The sequence below is a fragment of the Siphateles boraxobius genome, unplaced genomic scaffold (assembly GCF_051911475.1).
Source record: "Siphateles boraxobius isolate OS27281-9 unplaced genomic scaffold, OSU_SipBor_1 22, whole genome shotgun sequence".
NCBI lineage: Eukaryota > Metazoa > Chordata > Actinopteri > Cypriniformes > Leuciscidae > Siphateles > Siphateles boraxobius.
In genome coordinates, this window is record NW_027508833.1 from 27,825,510 (window position 1) to 27,847,677 (window position 22,168).

Genomic DNA, 22,168 nt, shown 5'->3' on the forward strand with positions numbered 1-22,168 from the left:
ACCTTGAGGTAAGGGCTGAGATAGGGCAGAGCCCGTCTCAAGCCCCGCTGTTAGATCCATCTGTGATCCCCACGAATGACGTCGCCGCTCAGCCTCGGCATAAGCGGGACCCGATCCTCGGGGATCGCGAACCGAACCACTCTCCTCAAAGAGTGATCGGCAGGAGCGGAGCGTTCTAAGAGGCAAACGCTCGCAATGCTCACAATCAGCCCCCTCGAGAGCTGAATGGGCATGCTGCACTCCCAAACAAACAACACATAAGCTGTGTGTATCCCCGCTCGTTAAATAGCGCGAGCAGGGAGGAACACACTTCTTAAATTGTTGTTCGCTCGCCATTGTCTCTCAGTATAATATATATATATACATATAGTTTTTTGAAGTAGTGAAACTCCTGCTTAGTGACGGACAAAAACACTTGAGACAGATCCACATATAGTGCTTACTGAAGGCAAAGAAGCTGTCGCGCTTGTGTTTTGGGGGTGCTTTATAGTTTCCTGGTCGATGACGTCACCCGCCTATGACATTCCGTCTCTCCATTGGACTGATTCCATACGTGCGTCATGACGCACACACGCAGAGGCGTTCCCACAGCTTGACGCAGCTCGAGTTCCCTTGAAAGGGAACAAATAATAAAACATAACAGGTTTTGATCCATAAACTGATTGTCAAGACAAAAGAACTTTTCCGTGTTTCAGGTTGAGCTTTTGTGCATAGCTGGCATTGTACTCTCTTAGGTTCTGGAAGCTAGCCTCGGTAAAATGTCATGTCACATTTATTTATACAGCACTTTTTACAATACAGATTGTTTCAAAGCAGCTTTACAGAGATAACAGGAAAATAATGCAAAGTTCGTTTCCAGAAGAAAATAGCATCACAGTCCAGCTAAAGTAAGTTCAGTGATGCTTCATTTTTGTTGTAAAAATGTTATTAATTTAGTTCATGTATATATATATACACATATATTCCACAACCATTTCTAGGGTTTACAAAGAATGGTGTGAAAAGGGAAAAACATCCAGTATGTGGCAGTCCTGTGGGCGAAAATGCCTTGTTGATGGTAGAGGTCAGAGGAGAATGGGCTGACTGATGCAAGCTGATAGACGAGCAACTTTGACTGAAATAACCACTCATTACAACCGAGGTATGCAGCAAAGCATTTGTGAAGCCACAACACGCACAACCTTGAGGCGGATGGGCTACAACAGCAGAAGACCCCACCGGGTACCACTCATCTCCACTACAAATAGGAAAAAGAGGCTACAATTTGCAAGAGCTCAACAAAATTGGACAGTTGAAGACTGGAAAAATGTTGTCTGGTCTGATGAGGCTCGATTTCTGTTGAGACATTCAGATGGTAGAGTCAGAATTTGTCGTAAACAGAATGAGAACATGGATCCATCATGCCTTGTTACCACTGTGCAGGCTGGTGGTGGTGGTGTAATGGTGTGGGCGATGTTTTCTTAGCACACTTTAGGCCCCTTAGTGCCAATTGGGCATCATTTAAATGCCACGGCCTACCTGAGCATTGTTTCTGACTATGTCAATCCTTTTATGGCCCCCATGTACCCATCATCTGATGGCTACTTCCAGCAGGATAATGCACCATGTCACAAAGCTCGAATCATTTCAAATTGGTTTCTTGAACATGACAATGAGTTCACTGTACTATAATGGCCCCCACAGTCACCCGATCTCAACCCAATAGAGCATCTTTGGGATGTGGTGGAACGCTAGCTTCGTGCCCTGGGTGTGCATCCCACAAATCTCCATCAACTGCAAGATATAATCCTATCAATATGGGCCAACATTTCTAAAGAATGCTTTCACCACCTCGTTGAATCAATGCCACATAGAATTAAGGCAGTTCTGAAGGTGAAAGGGGGTCAAACACAGTATTAGTATGGTGTACCTAATAATCCTTTAGGTGAGTGTATATATATATATATATATATATATATATATATATATATATATATATATATAGCTGTTCTGGAGAAAACCGTGATGTCATTGTGCAGCTCAATTCAGTTCTCATATAATGGTGATAATGCAGGCAGATCAATATTATTGTTGAATATTAAATTAAATGTTAAATTTAATGTTCCCAACTAAGCAAGCCGAAAGCCAATGGCAACAAAGGTGTAAAAAGGCGACAGTGGCAAGGAACCAAAACTCCCATCAGGTGGCAAAATGAAGAATAAATCCTTGGGAGAAACCAGGCTCAGTCGGGGGACCAGTTCTCCTCTGGCCAACGAACGAACAGTGTATGATTATGATTCAGGCAGCAATATCACACATCGGCAGCACACAGATAAAGATTAAGGATATAATGTTCAGGAACAGTGTTAAAATTTAACCACTGTTTTCTAAGTTCATCCGCCTTAGGAAGGCCAAATAAAGGGGTTTTGGAACCGGGGTGGAAAGTCTTCGACATTGCAGCAACACGCTTCTAAAGCAGGTCTTCTCTAATGCAGCTCAACCAGGCCTCACCCCTTTTTTTTTGCATATTCCGTGGGCAGGGATTATTTAAATGAGTGACTTCACAAGATCTGGAAGAAGCGCGCTGTATTCCCAACAAGCTATTTGTTGTAGTTTTTGAAAAATGTTTTTTATTAAAGAGAATATCTCCCTTTGGAGTCGACTTTGAGCTTTTTAACCTTGCAGATATTTATGCTTAAACAGAAACATTTCAATCTAACTCAAGTTAAAAAAGTGAAAAAGCACAATAGGACCCCTTTAAGACTTGTTTTTAGACAATAGATCTTGAATTATGTTTATTTTTTCCCCAACTAATTGATTCAAACAAGAAAAAAATATTTGAAAATGTGGTTACTTAACTAAAAACAAATCTTGATATCTTACGGATGTTTATCTATTCTTATTTGGGAAACAAGACAAAAATAAGATTAATAATTTTAGATATTTTTTCAGTGTTGGGTTCAAACACTATACTTACAACAATATAAATTGTTGTAAGTCTTATAACGGCATTTGTAGCTGCAAGTGTTTTAACAGATTTCACCATAATAATGTTCAAATGGACAGTGTTAATAGAAGGCCCTTTTGGAACAGATGGCGATGTTTACAGAGAAATACTTTGCTCCAAACACACACATACAAATGTAATATGTACAATACTTGACTGGATATTCTGTTTAACATGTACCGAATGAACTGAAATGTTTTGAGTTTAATAATTTAGCCTGAAATCATTTTTGGGGGTTATTTAAAGGTAGTAGGAAACACTTTCTACTGTACCACAACAGCCCGGGATGTTGTTCGGGTTTCAACTGGGTGTTCTGACACTGCAAAGATATCTTGGGGGTCATTGCAGTTTTTAAGACAATACACATGTAGTTATGATGATCTGACTCAGTATGTGATAAAAGATATCAGCAGTGATTAATCGTTACTGTTAGTCTTAATGGAACATATTGGCAAAAAGCCTCACAGTCACAGCAGGGGTTCAAGTACAGATGTTAGGCACACACACACACAATGACCCAGTAATTGGAGTAATACTAAATCCCATGACTCCACAGCTGATCGGAGCTCAAATTGCTTGCAGCTGAGTACACTCCTGCTGGATCGGTTTAGTTTGTGTTTCTGGCTTGTCTTTGGGCGTGCTTGAACAAACTCAATTCCTACTCAAGTATTGGCACTATCACAGCTAACTTTAAAAATCTCTCACGTTTTAATGAAATGGCAGCAATGAAAGTTTTATAAACTGTTTGGATGCGAATCGCATGGCATATAGCCTAATTAAGTTGTTTCTGGGACGTGTCCATAGCTGTTGGTTTCCATTATCTAATTGGCTCTAAAGCATGTAAACATTCAAATATATGAATGAAAAAAGTGCACACCATTATGCAATATCACTGTCTGGAAAAATTTACCGAAGTACTTTTATTCAGCAAGGATGCATTTAATTGATCAAAAGTGCACAACATCTAAGACATTTGCCTGCGGTTTAACAGACCTTAAGCCTATAGTCCAGACTAAATTGCATGTTTGAGCTGTTTTAACTGAATTACTTGCACTGACATATCTTATAAAATGTCAGTGCCATTGTTTTGTCTCAGGATACACACCAGTATGTTTTTTTTCTAGGGCACGTTTATGAAATGTACTTAAATGTCCTAATTTAACTAAGTTATAATTGAAGACCTTTCTGTGAAATCAGGCCTTATAATGTTACAGAAAAGAATAATACTGAAAAAAGGTATCGCTGTAACTTTCCACATAAATATTAAGCAGCACAACTGTTTTCTGCATTGACAATAATAATTACAAATGTTTCTTGACTAGGCTACCAAACCAGCATATTAGAATGATTTCTGATGGATCACCTGAAGGATTTGATGGATCATTTAAAATTTTAATAATATTTCACAATATTACTGTTCTATTTTTGATTTAAAAAAATTAGCCTTGGTAAGTATTAGAGACTTTCCAAAACATACAAAAATATCGTACTGACCCCAAACGTTTGAACCGCAGCAGGTGTACTGTAGGTGTGCTGTATGCACATGATTCTACTTTTCATGTGTTAGTAATCTTTCTGATTTTTGATGATTGGGAGGGTGGGAATAATTAGGGAATAAGAATATAACCTGTGATGCTTCAATGGGAAAGAATTCATTTCACGATTATTCACACAGATATTATATAATATAATATCATATATATATAATACCGACAAGCATGTGAATGTGTCTGAAATAAGCATTTCAGTCCAGTGTGGTGACTGCTGTCTTGACCTCTGGCGCTCTGTGCTGCCGACTCAGTTTGGTCTTAAAAAGAGCAGCACACAGTGACCCTCAAGGCAAAACCAGACCCACTGAACCTCAAACACACACTAACAGATTCACTTGCAAATTTAGGGATATTCTAGCATAATTTACTCAACAATATTATTCATTTATTCTGCCATGGCAAGGTCTCTCTCTCTCAATTTTAAATAATTTATCCTCAACTAGTTTTGTGGTGTAGGTCTACGTATTTTATAATGTTAACTTCAAAATTCAAATAATACTAATAGTAATTTAAAGATGTGGTAGCATTGGATCTGGACGGGAAGGATAACTCTTGGAGTTGGAAGGTGTGTGTCTTGATTCTGCAGTTCGTGGATCTGAGTGTCGCGATTTCGGTTTCATATCGCATATCGTTACAGCCTTAGAATGTTAAGTTCCACTACTGTATAGCTATTTTGGTGAAAGTAACTCTAAAGTAATACAAGAGTAATGTAACGCATTAAAATTCTGATACAGTAATATTGTAAGGTAATGAATTACTTTTAAATTACAGTAACAAGTAATGTATAATGTATTACAGTTTGGAAGTAACTTGCACAACACTGTTTATAACTTAAGGTTATATTGACTCACACATATATTTTAAATGTTCTCGTTTTGGTAATGATTTGGTGTGTAAGTAGCATATTTACATAAATGTAAATATCAAACAATACCAGCCAGACATAATACTAGTGTTATATGCATGTTTTAGCACCCATGAAGGGAAAAAAAATGCACATGTACACAAACAAACCTTTTTCACAGTTAACATTTCGGCAACAGTCAGAAGAAAAACAGGTTTTGTGTCACATTAGGTCTGAGTCAGATGAAGTGATAAAGAACTGCTCTGTGGTAAAGGTCAAGTCACCTTCATTTATATAGCGCTTTGTTTCAAAAGGTGAGGGGGTGAGGAAGACAGCTGAGAGTTATAAGTTATCAGAGAGACAGGAAATATTTCTGAACATACCCCACCCTGTTTAATTGCTCTGTCTACTTAGATCAGGGTACAATTATCAAAGAATATGGCCACCTCATATGACTGATAGTGTACGAGAGAGAAATAACTCTGCATTCTGGCATAATCTTTGTTATAATATTGTTTTCTCAGTTTGTTAACAAAATGTTATTCAGTAAGTAACTGTAATTGTATTCAGCGGTTGGCCTTTTCACCCTTTGCTCAGTATGAGTAAGCTTTTTGCAAAGATCCCTGTGGGGCCAAAAAAACTGAATTATACAATTACAGAATTAGTAGATTATATAATGTTATATTCTGAGTGCATTAAACTGCAACTGTCGTGATATGACATCACATCTTTTTTAAAACATAAATTCAACATGTAACAAATAATAATAGATACAAAATGTAAAAATATACAATCTGCTCCACTTTATCACAACACAATATTGGGCTTAAAATTGTGTTTTCTTTTCATTCAACTAAGAGATCATGACATGACGTATTGAACTTCTAATGGTCACGTCTCCAAGTACGGATTCGCAAATCAGAAATGGAACCTATGAATGCTGTGAAATTTCTACAGTGATCATAGGTTTCTGGTCTCCCTCATTTACATGATGGAAGTCACTGGAATGAAAAGTGTAGTGTTTTCCCCTGAAAGTGCCAAATTTGTGAAAATATCCTCAGACATGTAGTGAAATGTCAAAAACTGACTTTTGAGGAAATCTAAAGTGCTCTGTACTATATAGCTCAATAAATCATGAATAGCTCGTATCATGTTTTACTTCAGATCTATCTAGTAATATCAACAGGTTTGTGTTAAGGCATAAGGTATTGTAATTATCATTCTTATATAAAAAACATTATGTTTCTGTGTGTTTGTCTGTGTGAAAGAGACAGTTAAACTAAGTTTTTACGTATCAGATTTTCTTAAACTGGCAATAAACTGCTGGATCGATGCTGGAGGAAGAGAGAGACTGTGAGGGCGAATGAGGGATGACTAGAGAAACAGGGAGAGGGGAGGAGAGAGAGAGAGAGAAGCATCTCCCTCTGGCCAAAATGAACAAGAACTAGGCCACGCTGTACCGCACCTGAGCAAAGCCAAAACAGCTGCTGCTTCTTTTTTAACTCACCTTTAGATTTATTGAGGGGAAAAAAACAACTACTGTAACTTTATTTTTACATTAGTGGCAAAGCTCAACGCCCCCTAATTCAACCACGGTGGTGTCTGAGGAGCTGCAAGGACGGAATAACAAATTCAACTTTTGCATGTGTGTGGCAGTGTGTAGGTTAGATCGCGTCACTGTCACTGAGCTCTGATGAGTGTCAGATGTGACCTTATAAAACATATCTGAGGTAAATGTAGATGAATGAAACATTGTTTCAAACAAAAGAACACAAGCAAATATTTGCACAAGTCTGACACCTCTCTGATTCTACGAGGTAATATTAATTACATTAATATAGTGTGTTAGAGTAAGAAAAAATATTAGATGAGAAATTCGGTAAAGAAAGACCACACTTACCTGTGCAGCAGTTTCATGCCGCTCATATCTAATATGGTGCCTCTGATGGCACAATGTGTTACTGCAGCCAAACCAAAAAAGGTAAGCTGTAGAAGACAGATTACTGTAAAAATGCTGCCCTTTTTTGATGCTGATATTTACTGACCTGATATTTTGTTTCTTCACACAGTAATATTTAAACAAAAAATAAATAAATGTGATAGGCTACATGTATGAAGTCATGTTGCATGTGTTTTTAGTAATGGCATGGAATAATTTAAAGAGTAAGATAGCTTTGTTTAGAAAAGGATGAAGATCAAAGGAAGCTGCCTAGATCTTTAATGAAATGATGCAATTAAGATGTAAATTAGAGAGTAAAGCATGTGTGCTTGTGTGTGCACGCGTGTGTGTGTGTGTGTGTGTGTGTGTGTGTGTGTGTGTGTGTGTGTGTGTGTGTGTGTGTGTGAGTGTGTGAGTGAGTGAGTGTGTGTGTGTGTGTGTGTGTGTGTGTGTGTGTGTGTGTGTGTGTGTGTGTGTGTGTGTGTGTGTGTGTGTTTTTTTACAGGTCGCCACAAGGATAGAAAAACCTGAGATCTCCTTATGCTGACCAACCAGCGGCCCCAAAGAGGGAAATGGATTTTAAAAACATGCTAAATTATGCTTATTTTAAAATGTAAAAATGCAGAAAGTTTTATGTGAGGTTGGTTTAGTGTAGGGGGATAGAATATAAAGCTTGTACAGTATAAAAATCAAAGTCCCCATAAAACATGGAAACCCAACTTGTGTGTGGTCCAGGTATGCCCTATACGCTATGGGGTCAAAATGTTCCCACAAAGACGGCATATCAGAAATCCTTGTCCTTAGGGACATTTTTTGATCCCCATTAGGAAAACGGCTTATAAATCATACTAAGTAGAGTTGGGGGATAAAATATAGCCTACCGTTTGTACAGATACAAATCATTGTCTATGGAATTTCCCTATAAAACATGAAAACTCAATGTGAGTGTGTTTGTGTGTGCATGCATGTGAACTTCACACTGTTTATTAATTTGTTTCTTTTGAACCTGCAATGTTGCTTGCAACGTTAACGTTTTATTAACCGACAACAGTGGCACAACAAAAACACGAAGACCAGTGTGCAAATCCGCAAGTTTACTTTTCAGTCTTTTGGCTATATAAACGTTATTAAATTCATTCGCTTTCTCCAATTTATCGAATCATTATTTTGAGTCGGATCTTTTCCGGGTTTAAAATTCGGCCTGATAATTTCAAAAATCAGACTGAACTGATTCGGTTAGCGGTTCACGAATCAAAAACTGAAGAGAATCGTCTTTATCGGACACTCTTTTTCGTAATTATTTGAAAAACGATAAGTGAGCGGATAGTAGCCTAAAAGTATTGGGTTGTAGTCTATTGTTGGACTTTGTGTATGGACGTTGGTGTATCGTTGGACTAAATTTTAATATGTTAAAAGTTAATATCTATGAACGGGTTATTTTAACAGACGAAGAACAGAAATATTAGCCTACAAATTAAATGAACTAGAACTAAAGAACCGATTCGCAAAATGAATGGAATTTCCCCTTTTATTTAGACCAAAAAAAGAGAGAGGTTGCAGTAGCCTATAGGAACAAGATGTCGAGTGTGTGCATTACACCAAATGAAACAAACCTTGTATCACGTGGTAACCGTCCTTGTTAGTGGATGATAATTCATTCATTGATCATCACCAGTAAAACGGTTAAAGGGCCGTTTGTGTTCATACATGTGTATGAGAGAAGGCAACAAAGGGAGGGAATAACAACACAAACCTTAAAGCATAATCTCCGCTCTCTCTTCTTGAACGCAGCGCGTATCCCAGTTGAGCGCGAGGATCCGTTGCACGCGCGCACACGCTCGCTCACAAACGCTCGCTCTCACACACTCACTCACTCACGCACAGTCACACACAGACTGAACCAGCCGAGAGAGGGAAGAATGAGGAAGAACTCGCACGCACATATCAGCTCGCATAGGTTTGCTGATAAAGCATCAGATATTTGATCGCTACGGGTCTGTTTGGGGGGGAAAACGCGTGTATGGAAATCGGAGGGTGCATATAATACTCGCGTAGGTCTCTAATCTTACCTGCATATCATATATAAAAACCTAAACTAATGCGAGCTGGGATACTATTGACGGCTTTGGACACTCACTGTCTCCGTTAACACTCCTGCTACCGCTTTCCCACAGACTTGCTACTTCACGAAGCACCGGTACGGTAAGAGCACCATATATCTATATATATATATATAGCCTATATATATATATGATGTGATTGCATGGAGATTAATGGTTGGTGTATCGTTGCACGAGGGTTAATGGGGGAATAAAGACAAACCGAGTAGGTATCACATTCATATGATCATTACGGAGAGTGACCCATAATACAGAGGTGCGCTCTCGTGCCCGTCCGGCGCGGTCAGGTCCGGTCCGCAGTGTAGTGGCCCGCGGATGCTTATTTAACCGGCTGTTCGCCTGCACCTCGTTGGGATTCTGATGTGCACGTGAAAGTTGTATTAAAAATGATCCGGTCTCGAGAGCCTCTGCGCCTTTAAGCACATCGCGGGAAAAAAGCCATTGAGGCAACCGTTTTATCCGAACAATAAGGAATTGCTATCCCCGAAAAGAAATTAGGCACGTCTGCGACGCATAGGATGTGGGATAACAGATGTTTCATCGGTGGATAGGGTAGAGGTGCTGAATGAGAGCAGTAGGTTGCGGTATGTGAGTGAGAGTGAGTGAGATCTGAGCGCAGTGCTGAATTTAAGCGCTCTGTATTCGGTTCTTTTGCAGTACAGATCAGTAAACCGAGGTTAAACGATAGTTGAAGCTACTGAAATGCTTATGTTTAAATAATTATGTTGGCTTATTAGAAGCTAAGTGGTTTGTTTCTTATTAATATGTGAGTAAGGGTTGCAAGATTTTGCTGTGCACTATGCCCATTGATGACTGCAGATTAGTGTGTGACACTGTGTGTCCAATGACCATGCATGTGTTTTGCACCTGTTTTGCATGAGCAAGTATCTCATCTTCATGCCTCAAGGATTGATTGCCACCCTTTGTCTGGTAATGGATTTTGCATGCATCGTTTGAATTCAGGTCTGCTTGTTTGCAGTAAAGCACCAGCATCCCAACCTAAACTTCACTGGATTATTATTATTTATTTATTTTTTAATCTAAACTACGCTCTGGACTAATAGGACTTTTTAAAGAAGAAACACCTTGCAGACTGTAATGCCGTTCAGCACTAGGCTTAAGGGAGCATTTGGACCTGTTTTTGCATTATGTAGAAATTAACCTGATGATAGAATTGATAAACAAATTTGACAAATGAATAGTCTAGTCCTGATTCTCCAGAATAATTGTTTACCTAAATACTGTTAAAATGTTCCAAAAATATCAGACTTGAATCAGTGTCAGACACCTTATAATATGACAACCATTTTTGACAACACATGTGCCTGTTGGTGACCAGTGCCCTGGTTTAATTTTTCTCCATTTTCTCTTCTTTCTTCTGTTCTCTTTCTATTATAGCAGAAGTTTGTCACAGAGTAAGAAACGATGAGGCTTCATGAGACCTCCCCACGCCTCTTCCTGAGCTTTCAGTGTCTAGTCGTCTTGGTGATACTACTCTTTAACGTCCACCATGTGACCGCGGAACATGCTCCGGACCAGAGCCAGGATCATAGTGCTCCTGCCAACAAGTCTTTGTCCTGTGGTGGGACTGTCACATGCGCAGCTGGAGTCATCCTTCCAGTGTGGGAACCTCCAAACCCTTCCTTTGGGGACAAGGTAGCCCGGGCCACGGTTTACTTTGTGGCACTGGTATACATGTTTCTGGGAGTTTCGATTGTTGCTGATCGCTTCATGGCATCCATTGAGGTAATCACCTCTCAGGAGAAGGAGATCACCATTAAGAAACCGAATGGTGAAACGACCACCACAACTGTACGCATCTGGAACGAAACTGTGTCTAACCTCACCCTCATGGCTCTGGGGTCATCTGCTCCTGAGATTCTGCTCTCGGTGATTGAAGTGTGCGGCCATAACTTTGAAGCTGGTGACCTCGGACCCTCCACCATCGTCGGCAGTGCAGCTTTCAACATGTTCGTCATTATTGGAATCTGTGTCTATGTGGTGCCCGACGGAGAGCTTCGCAAAGTGAAACACCTGCGTGTTTTCTTCGTCACCGCCGCTTGGAGCATCTTCGCCTACTTGTGGCTCTACCTGATCTTGGCTGTTATCTCGCCGGGCATCGTCCAGGTTTGGGAGGGTCTCCTCACTCTTTTCTTCTTTCCGATTTGCGTGGTCTTCGCTTGGATCGCGGACCGCCGGCTCCTGTTTTACAAGTATGTTTACAAGCGCTACCGAGCCGGCAAGCACCGTGGCATGATCATTGAGACGGAGGGGGACCGTCCTCTGCCATCCAAGGTGGATATCGAGATGGATGGGAAGATGCTGAACTCTCACGCAGTGGACTTCTTGGACGGAACTCTGGCTTTGGAACTGGAGGACAAAGACCTAGATGAGGAGGAAGCTAGACGTGAAATGGCAAAGATCCTGAAGGAACTGAAGCAGAAACATCCCGATAAAGAAGTGGAGCAGTTGATTGAACTTGCTAATTACCAGGTGCTCAGCCAGCAACAGAAGAGTCGTGCGTTCTACCGATGCCAGGCGACCCGATTGATGACTGGAGCAGGTAACATTCTAAAGAAGCATGCAGCGGACCAGGCTCGTAAAGCAGTGAGCATGCACGAGGTGCGCAGTGACACTGGAGAGAATGACCCCATTTCTAAGATCTTTTTTGACCCTGCCTCTTACCAGTGCCTGGAAAACTGCGGAACTGTGGCGGTGAATGTGATTCGGCGTGGAGGCGATCTCAACCAGACCGTGTCGGTGGAATTCCGTACAGAAGACGGAACCGCGAATGCCGGCTCAGACTACGAATTCACTGAAGGCACTGTCGTTTTCAAGCCAGGTGAGACGCAGAAGGAGATCCGAGTTGGAATTATTGACGATGACATCTTTGAAGAGGACGAGAACTTCCTTATCCACCTCAGCAATGTCCGTGTGCTTCATGAGGGTGATGAGCAAGACACCACTGAGGCCAATCACGTGGAAACCATCGCAACACTCGGTGTGCCCTCCACAGCAAGTGTCACCATCTTTGACGATGACCATGCTGGAATCTTCACATTCGAAGAGCCAGTCGCCCACGTTAGTGAGAGTGTGGGTGTCATGGAAGTGAAGGTCCTGCGCACGTCTGGCGCCCGTGGGGTGGTGTCACTGCCGTATAAAACCGTTGAGGGAACTGCCCGTGGAGGAGGAGAGGACTTTGAAGACTCCCATGGTGTTCTGGAGTTCCAAAACGACGAAATCTTGTAAGTCATAGTCTCTTATTTACAGTAAAATGTGTTTGGGCTCCTGTTCTGATGAGTCACTCCTAAAATATCACTGTTAAGAAGAAACATTTTAGAATTTTTTTTTTTTTTAAATCTCGATTTCAATTCTATTAGTATAGTGCCTTATCAGAACAGGAATGTCATGCATGCAAGATATTTTTGAATTGTATGTGCCTGATGGAGCGGCATGCTTGATGCTAAGTATTTTGCTCTGTGAAATCATTTTGATGTTACTATGATATCCGAACCATTGTGTGCAAAAAGCAGCCGATGGAGGATGTCATCAGAAAGAAAATCCCCATCTACTTCTCATCTTCTCCTCTTCTCCATCTTTTCATGTATCTTTCATTCACAATTCTCTCTCTTTAGATTTTAGCCCCAAAGCCTGATTTCTCAGAGTTGGTGTGAATGATGATGATTATAATATCCTGTTTGGCAGATGTTTGACTGTTTGGTTTCCTGTTTATTTATTAATTTATTTATTTATTGACCGCTTCGTGTAGTGTGTGTAATGTTTAATGAGGCTTCTTTTTGCTTTTGACTATAGCCTTTGACTCAATTTTTCCCTTTCTGGGGATGATGCATGCATGCCTGTAGCTTATGTCATGACTATATTCCCTGTTGAAAAAAAAAATATCTTAAACCAACCTAAGCTGGTCTTATTTGGTGTCCCATCCTGGACAGGCAGTTTTGTTGGCTGGATTAGAGGGATTTGGGGCACTTTTTAAGCTGGCCACCCAGCTAAACATCATCTTGTCCAGGCTAGGAGACCAGCAACTTAAACCACCAAAGATCAGTAAACCAGCTTTTTTTCAACAGTGTTTGCCCAGGTTTCTTGCCATGCAAATCTCACAGATTTGCCATTCTGCCATTATGACAACACACATTTTCTAGACTACAGATCATAGAGTGAGTGTGCTTTGTTGTTTGCTTACAAGCTTTTGCCTGACATGAGAGGGAAGCCTCAAAGCTATCTCTAACATGTCTCCTGCACCTGAGCAAGGGTTATTGAAAGTGAAAAATCAGCACATCTGTATAAGATGCACAGTAAAACAGAAATCTGTCCATCTGTCCTGCTATAAAAGATGTTAGGCAAGCACAGTGACCGATTGTAACAGGGCCGTGTATATTTTAACCAGATTCAAAGCAGATGTTGAGGGTCAGACTTTCAGGGGCCTGTTGCATACTTTCCATAGAGCAAAGCTGTGCACTTTTAAGTGGATTTTAATAACACTCCTGTAATGAAATCATGAAGGGATTGGGGGTGTGTCATGTCCTGTGCTGTAGACAGGATTGTGGCCGCTTTAGTCTTGTTGCTCAACTCGCATTCAAGAACTCAGATGTCTTGATTTCCTTCGGATCTTAAAAAATTCCAGAACGTATAATTAGAACATTATCTCAGCATTCTGGAATATGAGTGTGGAACAAGGTTGGAATGCAGGGTTACCTCACTGTGCAGGACTGTGATTCATCGAACTTTCTGAGCCCGTTTGGATGCTCTGTTTAATAAATACAGCTCTGTGAATTTTTATTATTCCCTTCAAAACAGTATTTGACTACGCTCAGAAACAATTCTGTATGTCAGTGAAAGATGAATGGACTGCCAAACTCTCTCTTTACTGCCAAACTGTTAACATCATGGATGTGCTTGTGGAAACACAACTTATTTTCCTTACAGGATTGTGTGGTCTCACTGTCACACAGTAGATCATCTAGATTGAAACTCATCTCATATGGTAAATATCAGTTCAATATCCCCTTTACTGGGGTGCCTTCTGAGTCTAATGGTTGTGTTTCAGTGGTGTCATGGGATGTTAAGAAGTCTATGCCAGATCTCATAGAAGGAGACAAGGCTGAGAAACACCATCGTGCTGCAATGCCCTTGAACACAACCCAGAAGCAAGGCAGAATGGGTTGTCCTGGAAAAGAGAGAGAAAAGAAAAAAGTAAAAGGGAATGAGAAAATAGATGATCTACATCCCAGAGCCAGAGGCAAACTCCACCCTAATTTCAGTGTTGCAGTTTGTAAGAAAACACAAAACTAAAGTTTGAGCTCCCTGCAGCCCTGTAGTTTCTTTCCTCCCATTGGATTATTCCGAGAGTCAGGAGCGCTGGCATTAACTGATAAGCAGATTTCTACAGAGTTAGAGCACTTGTCAATCTCAAAGTTCTACAAATCCCTTGATCCTTGCATGTTTGTTTATGAAATATTTGGCTTATTGATTATTACAGCTCCCAATAAATGTGTTGTACTGCAGTCTTGCAGAATTTCCCATGAAATCAGAAAATTTAGAAAAATTGTACAAGTCTACTAACAAGTTTCTACAAAAAGCAGGGTTGAGGTAAATTGTTCTTGTGTATGTGTGTGTGTGTGTGTATATATATATATATATATATATATATATATATATATATACTTTTTTTGCATTTAGCGACTTTTACTTTCTAATTGAGTTGCTTGATTTTTATTTCTTTTGAGTTAAGGTAGCAAATAGAATGCAGAATTACAATTTAAATTGGAACAAATGCAAGTTGAATTAAAATGATTTGAATTTTTTTTTTACATATAAAAGCAAAGATTGTCAAGAAAAAACATTGGCTTGACAGGCTTGTTTGAAAGTTTAAAAAAAATTGATAGATGGATGGATGGATAGATATTATTTCATTCTGAAACTTGCACAACCCTGGTTTTCCTGTATTAATTTCCACCAGATCCCACTTAAAAATGCTGGCCAAACAAAAAATATAGCGCCCAGTCACAGTGCACACAGATTCAGAGTACTGTACATTGTTAGCTTTAACTGGCATTTTGACATTTGTGCTCATGAAATGCCAGGGCACTGTGTGGCAAGGAGAGTCATGCCTGTGCTTGTACATCTGTTGTTTGCAGGTTTACACATGGTCATCCAATTGTGTGTGTGTGTATGTGGATGTAGCCTATGTCATTTTGAAGCAGCCATTAGTAAGATGTCCTTAAAGCAGCCATGTTTATGGGATTATGTGTGTGTAAATACACAGTTATAAAACGGTGTGACAAATGACATCTGTATCTGACAACTTAATCATCAGACCGTCCCTCAGGACAGACTCTGAATGAGATGAAAGAAGGAATAAATGAAGGCAAACATTATGGAGAGAGAAATAAGAGAGAGTGGCTGTGTTTAAAAAACATTTTGAGCTGCCTAAATAGAGAGCATTTTAGGCATTACAGACTTAGTCCAAAAAGTGCTGTGGACAGCTTGCTAGGTTTTGAAACAACTTGGTCATGAATTCATAATTTGCATAATGTTTTACATAAATGTATTTTATAGAAATAGAAAATGTAGGCTAGAATTTTATATTAATTTTGAAATGATCATTTTGAATTGTTTTTCCATGTGTATTGGTCCATCTACCTGTGCTCGTCACAAATATGTAAAGACATTGTTATTTTGATCCTCATATATCCGTTTGGTGGCTATACATTTCTATTTTATATTTTGGAGAACACAAAATGTTTTATTCTGTTTTAACAGATTTGTTTTAGGAAATGTACAAATTGCAAATATATATATTTTTTGTAGACAGTTTGATTTAAATCACTCATGCCAAATACCATGTTGTTCCGAATATAAGACAACCCTGAATATAAGACGACCCCCACTTTTCAAGATGAACCTTTTGGAAAAAGTTTTTTTGAAGACCAAATCGTATCTTTTAAAGAAAAAAATTATTTAAAAAATGTTTTCACATTTCATATTTTTCATATTTACATTTTGCAAACACTTTATGGCACAGTTACCATAAAAATAACTTGAAGTTCTCATTTAGTAGATTTCACTAGGACTGATTTCTCACCTTTTTATGTACAGTGACAGATGCTGGCATGTCAAAAAGGTGTTTGATCTGCATTACCTGTAACCTGTCTGATCTAGGGGGGATCTGAATGTTTTTTCCTTCACTTAGCGCTGAAAAGACAGCAGTTTCTCCCTGAAGTCGGGGGGCAAGCGCTAATCCATTACACTTCATCATTCTTACGCCGCATCAAAGAGGCCGCTTCGAGGATATTGACAGGCAAGTATGTCAGTACATAGCTGAAATAAGAAATGATGGGCCTCGCCGGTGGGTATGTTCAGCTCTTTGGCGATTTTAAGTGCCTTCAGCTGGATGACGGCCCTGGTTATGGACAGCCCTTCTTTTTATTTTGACTACGTACTAACACACTTGCCTGTCAGTTTCTTCCAAGCGGTAAGCTTTTCTTTGACTGTCTTTTTGGGCTCTCCATCTTTTAACATTACACTTTGACACCATATATCTTGGCTACTTAATAAGAGTTGTTTGACTCGTATTTACACGTATTTGACGCTCCCTATTGTTGCGTGTATTATTGACGTAAAAGTTTAGACCCCGAATATAAGATGACCCCATTTTTTTCAGATGTATTTTCAAGAAAAAAAAACATCATCTTATATTCTGAACAATACGGTACATCCATGTGGGTCATTCTTGCAGTTCGACTTCCATCTAACCTAATAGGGTTACTGGCTAAAGGGTACGTTTACACGATAACGATATGCTTAAAACGGAGAAGTTTTTCCTTTTGAGTTTTCCATGTACAGATGACAATATTGGCAAAACGGTCCCCATCCAAACGGATCCGCAAAAACGACTATAAACCCTGTATTCTGCTGCCGCTGCTGCGATGAAACACTATAGACTGAACACGTAATACGCATCGTTTTCACAGATTCAAGTTTTTATTGTTTACAGGAAGGCTGTTTTCAAAAACTTGCACTTTGAAACACGTTTTCAAAAGTTCGCGTTTTTAGGCACCTAAAACGACGATGTTGTGTAAATGAACGGCAAAAACGCATTACAAGCGTAGGTCGTGTAAACCAAGGTTATTATAGTTTTGCTTTTTTAAATTAGTTTTTATTTTAATATCGTTTTCAAATTTGCTTTAAATATCAGTTTAGTTTTAGTTAGTTTTATTAATGGTTTTGTTAGTTTTAGTTTTGTTTTTATTTTGCAAACACATTTCTATTTAGTTTTTATTTTATTTAGTTTCAGTTTTAGTTTTAGTAATTATAGTTTAGCAGAGCAAACAGAACACTTCCGCGTATGAAGCGCAATATCAGGCACAGGTCAGATTTTCCGCCAAAGTAAAGAGCTTAATAACGAAAACTATTATTTATTTTTGCTAATTATTATTTTATTTCAGTTAGTTTTTCAGTAACTGTTGTTAGTTTCGTTTAGTTTTAGTTTTTCATTTATTATGAATTTTTAATTTTATTTCAGTTTACGAAAATGTTTTTTGACCAATAGTTTTAGTCTTAGTTTCAGTTTTCGTTTACGAAAATAACCTTGGTGTAAACAACCCCTAAATGGCAAAATCCAAGTTTATTTACCTGTCGAAGCCATTTGGTGCTTGGTAAGTGCTAATTTTTGAGAATAAGTTAAGAAAAAGGAAGAGAAAGTTGAAGAGAGCAATAGATTCAAGGAGAGAGAATTATAGATGGGGAAAATGAGAAGGGGGAAGAGAGATACAGTCAGTTTTGAAGTGTTAATCTGCTCTGTCTCATTAGAGCCTATAAGAGCTGCAGGATACACAGCACATACACACCACAGGCAGTTAGACACAAGCTTACACACTGGCAAAAGGGACGCCCCGCTGCCCCTGACCCCATGCAAAGTGGCAAGTTCAAACTAGACGGACATTTAAGAGATACGGTATACAGTCATACCACATTCATTACACAGCATTTCGCCACATAAATAATAATGGAGATAAGAGATATTGATTTCAGATTAAACTGTTTTAAAATCGTATCTGTTTGTGTCTTACAATCTAACAGTGTACAAAACAATATTCACAAAATGGCAGCATCTGCGTTTGTTAGAAATAAGAGAGAGTGAGTCCATGATACTGGATTGCATAATTAAATAACTGTACACAAAATACTGATTTGACTGAGTTTTTAACACAATGCAGAAACACATCCATTCACACACCATTCACACACAAAAATTCCACTTCACCTGTGAGTGCCATTCATTCATTTTAGATATGTTATGATATTTAAAAGTAATGAGTGCAGCTGATTACTGTTCTTAATGATGTTGTAAAGCTTGTAATAAGTTACTGTGTATAATAGCAATCCATTAAATATTAATAATGAACCCCAATATTAGCCAAGATTTCAAATTGGTCTCCTCAAATCTTTGTCTGGCTTTCTTAGTCTCTCTCCGGCTGTCTGTTGGTATCTCTCTCTCTCTCTCTCTCTCTCTCTCTCTCTCTCTCTCTCTCTCTCTCTCTCTCTCTCTCTCTCTCTCTCTCTCTCTCTCTCTCTCTCTCTCTCTCTCTCTCTCTCTCTCTGTCTCTCTCTGTCTCTCTCTCTGTCTCTTTTTCTCACTCTGACAGTGGCATGAAAAATGTTGCATTCTGGGCAGAGACTGTGTGTCTGTAATGAGAGGGTTATTAACAGTGATGTTTCAATTAGCACACAAGCTTCCTGTGCAGGTGGAAAGGGAGTGTTTCTGTCAGATATCCTGAACCCTCACTCACCCCGAGAGCTGTCAAGCCTCACTAATGAATACCCCAACACACTGTCACTGTCTCACTCGCTCCAGTCCCCTTTCAGCTCTATCAGCTCTTTCTGCCTTGATTTCTTTCTTACTTGCTTGCTTTCTATCACTCCTAATATTTAGGGGTTAGGGATTTGAACAAACCTATCGCTGAGAAATAAAAGCCACATCTGGAGATCAGATATATAATGTAAGTGTACTATGAATTAACTTAATATGCTTTAGGTTAATGTACAGTACACAAGTTAAATTAAGTATTATTTTACATTCTATTTTTATATTCTATTTTATTTTTCCCACACTAATATAGCCCTTTGGTGTGACAAATTAATTGTCAATGTATTCTTTAAATTCATGTGATATCAGAGAAAATTCTATTTACCCAAATAGTTTTCGAATTTGTCATGTCCTTCTTTTCATTATAATGTCTTTTCTCACTTGTTTTTCAGTTAATTGTATGTGTTGCGTGTCTAAGAGAAAAGTAAGATAGTGAATGTTTATGGTTGATCAGGTTTGTGTGTGTGTTTGTGTGTGTGTGTGTGTGTGTGTGTGTGTGTGTGCGTGCGTGCGTGCGTGCGTGTGTGCGTGTGTGTGTGTGTTATGGGTCACACTGGTGCGATTTCATTCTCACAGAGGCGAGTGAGAAGGTAATAGGGGATTGGAGAAATGAGAAAGGAAGAGAAAATGAGAAGCGGAGAAGGCGGTGGAATGTTTGTTGTATTTCAGCTTCTCTGCCGGGCGCTGAGCTAACAGGTGGGGATTACTTCTACCAAAACACTGCTATTACTATTTACTGTAACCAGAGAACTGTGTGTTTTTTATTTCCCCTTAAGAGTTTCTCCTTTTTTTTACCTAAAATATTACAGAATAATATTAGCAGTAGCCACACAGATAGACCCAAAGCACATTTTTAAAAATCGGTTTTCTGTGCTAGGAGATAATTGATCTACAAAAGTAGTTTCATGTAGTGTTTTGGACATAATAGAGTAGGACCCGTCACACCACTTTATGTCTCTCTCTTTCTCTATCCTACCTGGGCCCTGTTTAGAGGTTTTATGTTTATACACGACCAGGCCTGCGCAGATTTCCACATGAATTGGAACGCCCATTATGCATGCATGTGCCAGTTCCCATTTTGTTTATGTAATATTTTGCCTAATTGTATTATTATTAATAATAATAATTATTACCAATACAATACTCACTGCTGCATTATAGTATAGAATCCTGCTGATATTTGCCCTAAATAGGTGCTGAGAATGTGGAAAAAGTCTGCAGACTCAGGCCTGAACATGAGGAATGAAATCACTCATTCATCCAGTCACTCAGAATGAATGTGTCTGGATTAAAAATTAAATGGTTAAAGGGTGAATATTATGGAAAATGGGCTTTTACTTGCTCTAGTGAAATTGCAGAGTTTGATGTACTGCATAAACATATACAAATAAAGCTCAGTCTGTTTATACGGGACCAGTTTTCTTCCCTGAGGAGGTCAGGTACACTGCACGCATACTTTTTGATTTCAATCGAAAATGTTTTATTCGCCTGCTGAAAATCTGTAAAAAAAAAAATTAGAGAGTAAATTACTGTTTTTTTGGCTTACTCACCTCTGAATATAGGATAGGAATGTCTGTGATAGAAGTTAAGAATTTTTCACAAAATGTTTCTTAATTATTTTGATCTGTGTTGAATTGCGTAATTAAAGCTACATTTCTTGTCAGGCTGCATATGCATCTTCATTACAGAATTAGATGTTTTTGCCAACTTTCTAATTAAAATAACACTTCCATCTTTGAAAAAAAAAAACGTTAATACTACACTGTACTAATTCTTAAAATACTAATATATATATATATATATATAAATATATATATATATATATAAAAAAAATTATTTCTTTTATGGACAAAAAAAATCTTTGCTTGTTTTTCACAAAAGAAAACCATATAGGTTTGGAATGGTGTGTAAATGATTTATACAGTTTTCCTTTTTGGGTGAACTAACCCATTAATACCAACCCATCCGGATCAGTACATGAAATGACAGATGACAAATGTCCTTAATATGTTAATAATTGAATTCTTTTCACATGCTAAGAGGTTAGCCAATCATAACAGAAGTTCTTTGCACATAAAAGTCTTGAATGTATAGTACAAAAAGCAGCTTGAGGTAGAGAGCGGGTGGAAAATGGTCATAAAATACTAAATTATGGTGCTAGAAACCTTTAGTAAACATTATAAGTTGACTTCAGAGGAAAAATATATAAAATGCCACGAAAGTGTGAGATATGAACCCTTTAAATCCAGAGCTGCAATTAGGCTCAGTCAGGAGCAATGAGCTGTGTTTGTCTATATGTATATGGGAAAGAGAAAAAGAGCTGAACTTGGGAAAAAATCATCACTAAGCAAGAGATGTGATGGAGTGACTGCCATTCTTCAGGTCACAAATGAGGAAAGAGAAGCTTGGAGGGGAGAAAATAGAGCTGAGATGGAGGCAGGGAGGGGTGCTGTATAAATGAGCTGGTGCGGCTGGAAACATTGGCATGGTTCTCTTTAAAGATTAGTGGAGCAGGAAAATCTTGGTGCCGGTAGAGGCCGATCCCCCTGGGTTAGATCAATTTTACACACCTTGACTAGACTTGTGACATACACACATATACTTAAACTCACAAAGTCTGAGCTATCATACTTTCTTTGGAGCTGGCCTTTCGCCTTCTGCAGTGGAACTTTTAAGCTGCTGATCTTTCTCCTGTGACTTTTTCACAGGATTAAAACTTCCCGCACTAATCTACGGTGGCCTGCAGGTCCCGTTCCTTTCTGAACAAATCCAGGCACAGTTGGATGCGGCATTTTTTAGTGTTTATAGTTTTATAGTGAGGTTCCCCGAGTTGGGCTGAAAGT

General features: G+C 38.9%; 1 protein-coding gene across 10 annotated transcripts in view; it reads left to right on the top strand.

Moving 5' to 3' along the window:
- The window catches only part of slc8a1b (solute carrier family 8 member 1b), a 133,942-nt gene that overhangs the window by 33,910 nt on the left and 77,864 nt on the right, over nucleotides 1-22,168 (top strand). For 2 of the 10 annotated variants that reach the window (XM_077239430.1, XM_077239426.1), the window contains exons 1-2: nucleotides 9,206-9,521; nucleotides 10,841-12,684. In XM_077239430.1, coding sequence (XP_077095545.1) covers nucleotides 10,865-12,684 — 1,820 coding nt within the window. In that variant the 5' untranslated portion in view covers nucleotides 9,206-9,521; nucleotides 10,841-10,864. Of the gene's footprint in view, nucleotides 1-9,120; nucleotides 9,522-10,837; nucleotides 12,685-22,168 lie in introns of those variants that run through there. The other 8 variants (XM_077239428.1, XM_077239429.1, XM_077239431.1 and 5 more) reach the window with 8 other exon arrangements.